This window comes from Grammomys surdaster, unplaced genomic scaffold (genome assembly GCF_004785775.1).
Source record: "Grammomys surdaster isolate TR1022 unplaced genomic scaffold, NIH_TR_1.0 125919, whole genome shotgun sequence".
NCBI lineage: Eukaryota > Metazoa > Chordata > Mammalia > Rodentia > Muridae > Grammomys > Grammomys surdaster.
Window position 1 is genome coordinate 572,758 of NW_021620743.1, and position 6,000 is coordinate 578,757.

Consider the following 6,000-nt stretch of genomic DNA (forward strand, 5'->3'; position numbering starts at 1 on the left):
TCCATCATACCCTTCTACTCTTCAGACTACTTTCTGCTTTCAAGTCGCCTTTGCTATATTGCTCTCCCCAGCCTTCCTCAACATCTCTGTTGTCCTCCTGTGATCTCCTGTCCAATTTCATAGGCTATAACTACACTTGTCTCTTTATACATATATATATAAGTATGCTGAAGACCTACGTATGAGAGACAGAAAACATTTGTCTTTTGAATATGGTTTACCTTATTTAAAATGAAACATTTAAGAAAAAGCTGTTGATCTGTGAACCCAACTGCTTCTGAGATTGCCTCTTATAGGAGATCTTTTTATTACTGGGTCAATCTAAAAAAAAACTTATCAAATTCTGGGATGTACTTCAACACAAATTAGCCTAAACATCAGTATACTAGATGAAATAGGACATACACAAAGGGGGTTGTATATGAAGCTTAAGGACAAAAAAACTTGCATCCTCTCAACAAGCCCATGATTTCAATCTCTAATACCACCAGCCCACAAAGGATAGATATATGTAAAAGACAGAGACTGTGTTGTTTCAATACACTTTATACCTAAGGTAGACTGAAATTAACACAATAGTTGCCAGGCACTTACAAAAAAGTATAAGTGACTAAGAAAAACAAGAAAGTTTCCTAGAAATTGATGAGCAAGATGGCTTACAGTAATATGACTGTGCTTAATGTCACTGAATTCTGCAATTAAATTGGTTAAAATAGCATTGTATGGATTTATGTGTATATGCGTATGTAAAATATATACAGAGCCATACCTATATAGCTTTAGAAAATAGAATGTAAGAGGGAACTGTAAATCAGGTTGGTGGCAAATAAAGGCACAAAAACAGGTAAACAACAATAAAAAAAAATTGAAGATTACTGGCTATAGAACTAAAATATCTGCTTTGCTTTGCTAGTCCTGGGATTCAGTAGTATCTGTTGATTTGATTTAAATTCAAAGGTTGATAACAAAGAAAGAGGATTTCACACAAAGTTGCTGTCAGTCCTTTATCACCACTAGGGCTAGAGAAGAGAATATAGTAGAATCTCCTTTCTAGAGTGCTCTGTCCCCTTACTCTCAAGATATTTTTACTCAATTACCTGACTGTGTAACTTTCTCAGTGGCTATTGATTTAGAGAATAGTACCTAAGTCTAAGTGTCAGCATTCTTGGCCAGTTGAATAGAAAGCAAAAGATACATGCCCCTCAATCTAACTAGTTCCTCATGTGTCATATATGTAATTACACTAAAAGAATGTGGCCAGTCTGATGCTTTTCTTCATTTCTACACAATCTTCAGTGCTGGAAATCGTTCCATTTAATCTCTTTATCCATTCACTGGTTTATAAAAATATGTAATCTACAATAATATTTCCATTTCCATTTTGAACTATCTCCAAGGTTCAAAAATATCACAATCAGCAAACAAGTCCCAGAAGGAAGCTTTCAAAGTCTTACAATTCATCTCAATCTAAACTACAACCTAGATGCCTACTTAATGCCAGCTGCATTTCTGAAACTAGCCATTGCTAATGATCTTTGTGGGAACCAAGTGAAAATAAGCAAGAGATCTTGACTGCTGCCTTGACAAAGATTTCCACAGAGACTATTACCAATCCTGTGGGTTTTTGAGAGGCCAAAGCATGACCAGAGTCTGCACAGTGTGGAAGTCTATTTAAAGGCATGGTTCTCAACCTTCCTAATGCTGAAACCCTTCAATATAGTTGTTCGTGTTGTAATGACTGTCTACCATGCAATTATCTTCATTGCTACTTCATAACTGTAATTTTGCTACTGTTATGAATCATAATTTAAATATCTGTGACTTCCAATAGTCTTGGGCAACCTCAAGTGGGTCACAGTCACAGAGAATTCCTGATTTAAAGGTTTATTTAAGATCAAAGAAGAAAGGATCAAAAAGGTGGGGAGTGGTCAGTGAGCAGTAACAGAAGCAAGCATATGTCAACAAAGTGACGGTTTGTTTAGGAGCTGCTGATGTTGGTAGGTGTCTAAGGAGACCTAAAGAGGAATCTGAGTTAAAAAGAAATGACTTCTCTGCACAGTGTTCATGGACTCTCAGAAAGCAAGCACAAGCCAAAATATGGAAAGAAAGACAAGTTGCATATATTCACTTATTTGTTTTGTATTTGAATACAGTGATTCTTTCTGATTTGAATACTTTCATTGAACTCAATAATAAAACAGAAATAGGCAGTAAGAATTGGGTCCTAGGACTACCAAAACATCACAACGAACTGTTCCATAGCTTATTTTGAGAGCTAATCTCAACTCACAATTGGAACCAAATGAACATTAATATCTACATTGTAGAAGTGTCTAGAAAAGTAATAATTCCAGAGTCAGCATACATAGTCCAGTGAATGCCATGCTGTATGGTCCCAGAGGAAAGAAGCAATGAAGTATTCAATCTACAAACAGAGAAATCCACAACCAACTAGACCCAGGTTAGTGTAAACTATATTTTGTCCTCCAAATGTTTAAGCAGATTAACTTGACTTAGACAGTTTCTCACTGAAGAGACTTTATAGCTGTATACTAGTTAAAGTTTAATATTTTCTATGAAAATAAATAAGTGTAACATAACATTATGCTACTATAGAAAATACTTCCTGTAATTTATACAAACCAGGTAATATTGGGAAAGAAGGCACTTCTAAAGAATCTTTCAAGTACACTGATTGTGAACAGTTCTGTTTGTAACCAATTGAAGTTTTCCCCTTTTTCAAAATTTCCATGCAGTCACTTTGAAATTATCATTTGTGAATGAATCAAGCTCACTGAGAATTTTTAGCCACAAAACCCCCACATAGAGGAGCCAGGAACTGAACAGATATACTCAGGGACTTAGCCAATCTGAAAATCAAATGTGTTTTTCTCATTTTTATTGGGTATACGTCAACAATTCTGAACTTTGTAGCCAAAGCTGTTGTAAAAAGTATATGGAACATTTTTCTGCAGATAATATGGAAAAGGGAAATGGGGCAGAGAAAGATTAAACATCTCAACATTGATAGCTCTGGAAAAGTCACATATGGTACGTTTAAAAGAACACACTGCTGTATATCTTTAAATTTTCTAGCACTTGGCAATGAAAACTATAAATTCACCTTATTTTGATTGAAGTTATCTCCCAAAGGAAAAAGCTTATTATATTAGCTAACCCTTTCATTTATGTCTTGTCAATAATAAATTTAGAGTGACTTTAGTCTCAGTTACTTCATTTGTAAAATGTTAGAGTAAAGCACAGTTTGGCTTAACAGTGAGCATATATTAGACATGATAGATGTTTAACTTCAAATACATTTTCTTTATAAATACTGAGGGCCCCTGAGGGGACATTGTACCACTCACATGTGTATTTTCAAAGATACAGATGAAAGAAAGGGTGTGAATTGGACAGGAAACCTGTAGCTATAAAATGAAATGGATTATGTTAAAAGAGGTGTAATAGAGGTGGATCCTTAACATTCAGAAGAAATACTGTCAGCTATTAGTTGTCGCTGTCTTTAGGTGCCAGTCATTCACTCGATAGAAAGAAATAGTAGGCCACAGAGTATAGGTGCTTTTGATTTAAGAAGATTTATTTCTTTAGTATGGTGTACACAGATGAATTTCATAGAATATTGGTATTTGTGGATCTACATTAAACATACATGACTTCAAAATAATTGTGATGTTGATTATATTTACCCTACAAAAAAACCAATGAAATAAACCATGTCAGAGACTGGTTAGAATTTGGAAGTTATCTATATAATCATAATGACAGTTGAATTTCTTTTCTCCTTCTTCTTCTTCTCCTTCTTCTTCTTCTTCTTCTTCTTCTTCTTCTTCTTCTTCTTCTTCTTCTTCTTCTTCTTCTTCCTCTTCCTCCTCCTCCTCCTCCTCTTCCCCTTCTCCTTCTCCTCCTTCTCCTCCTTCTCCTCCTTCTTCTCCTCCTCCTCCTTCCCCCTCCTTCTCTTGCTCCTTCTCTTCCTTCTCCTTCTCCTTCTCCTTGTCATTCTCCTCCTCATTGTAATTGTCCTCCTCTTCCTCCTTCTCTTCCTTCTTCTTTGAAATAGAATCTTCTTTTACTCAATAGATTCCAACCAGGTTCCCTTCCCTCCACTCCTCCTATCTCCCTACAACCTCCCTTTTCTCCAATTCCACTTCCCCTCTGTTTCCTCTTCAAAAAAAAAAAAAAAAAGAGCAAGCCTCCAAGTGATACCACCTAAGTAAAACAAGATACAATAAGACAAGGGGAAAGCCCTCATACAGGGACTGGACAAGGCAACCCAATTTTTTAAAAAAAAGAGTTCTTGTAGTTTTTGTAAGGTACTGTCACTATCCCATGAAAATCCATTAGGAATAATCCAAATTATCCAGTCTGGTTTTTATACCTGCATTGGATGTGATAGTGTCTGCAGAGGTGAGCAGAAGTGCACCTGCACTGACCTCAGGGACCAGAAGTAATAAGATGATAGAGTACTTCAGTATTTCACTTCAAATATCATCACTGAGACACTCTATGGTTTCTTTTCAGATGTCCACATCCACAAAGCCTGTACTAAATTGATGAAAAGGATGAACAATGTCACAGAATTCATCCTCCTGGGCTTGACACAAGACCCAGATTTGCAGAAGCTCTTATTTGTTGTGTGCTTAATAATCTATTTGATCACACTGGCAGGAAATATGCTCATCTCAGTCACCATCTTCATCAGCCCAGCCCTGGATACTCCCATGTACTTCTTCCTCTCCTACTTGTCCATCGTAGACGGTTTCTACTCTTCTTCCATAGCACCCAAAATGATCTATGACCTAATCTCTGAGAAGAGCACCATATCCTTCAATGGCTGCATGACTCAGCTTTTTGCTGAGCATTTTTTTGCTGCTGATGAAATCATCTTGTTGATTGCCATGGCCTATGATCGCTATGTAGCCATCTGCAAGCCCTTGCACTACACAACCATCATGAGCCGACCAGTGTGTGTATTCCTGGTGGGGGCTGCTGTAATCTTAGGATTCATCCATGGAGGGATACAAACCTTATTTATGGCCCAGTTACCATTCTGTGGTCCCAATGACATCAACCATTTTATGTGTGATTTAATACCACTCCTGGAGTTGGCCTGCACTGACACTCACACTCTGGGGCCCCTGATCACTGCCAACAGCGGGTCACTGTGTTTGCTTACTTTCTCTATGCTGGTTGCTTCCTATGTGGTCATCCTTTACTACCTAAGGAATCACAGTTCAGAAGGACGTCGCAAAGCCCTGTCTACTTGTGCCTCTCATGTCACTGTTGTTGTCTTATTCTTTGTACCTTGTTCTTACCTATACCTTAGGCCCATGACCTCCTTCCCCACTGACAAAGCTGTAACTGTGTTTTGTACCCTAGTGACACCTATGTTGAACCCTTTAATCTATACTCTCAGAAATGAGGAGGTCAAAAGGGTGATGAAGAAGCTCTGGGGTCAATTGGGGAAAGCCAGTGATATATAAACCTGGTGATTTGTATATTTAGAAACAATGTCTACTGCTGTTTTACGGATATTTGTTTTTCTTATGAAATGAATAAAATTTAAGAAAGTCAATTTTCTTCTGCTTCAAGGTTTAATTGGCTTAATCACTTTATTTATTGCCTATGTACAGTCTCATAATACATGTAAACAAAGTCTGTAATCAAATCAGTGTAGCCAGTTTTCCACCCCATTAAAATATATCATCCATTGTGTTGAGATTCTTTCGTTCCTTTCTTTTTGTTCTTCATAAAATGAATAACAAGTTGTTCTGAGCATGGCCACCCACTCTACTTTGAACTCATTGTTCCTTCATAAGTGGATCTTATACCCATTGGCTAACTTTACCTACTCTTCTTTCCTAACCTGCCTATCCTCTGTGACCACTATTCTACTATGAGCTTCAGTGAGATCAAAATGCTTTGACTTCTACAGATGAGTGAGGATGTGCAGTATTTGCCTTGTTGGTCCACCTACCTACT

General features: G+C 37.2%; 1 protein-coding gene across 1 annotated transcript; it reads left to right on the forward strand.

Moving 5' to 3' along the window:
• Window positions 1-4,568: 4,568 nt before the first annotated feature.
• Window positions 4,569-5,501, forward strand: LOC114608522 (olfactory receptor 4C45-like). Its single transcript, XM_028752486.1, has one exon. The coding sequence runs from the start codon at window positions 4,572-4,574 to the stop codon at window positions 5,499-5,501; it is 930 nt and encodes a 309-aa protein (XP_028608319.1). The 5' UTR covers window positions 4,569-4,571.
• The last annotated feature ends 499 nt before the right edge of the window (window positions 5,502-6,000 follow it).

Bases quoted from the DNA above. Each gene is read 5' to 3' on its own strand.
- LOC114608522 (XM_028752486.1), top strand. From the start codon at position 4,572: ATGAAAAGGATGAACAATGTCACAGAATTCATCCTCCTGGGCTTGACA.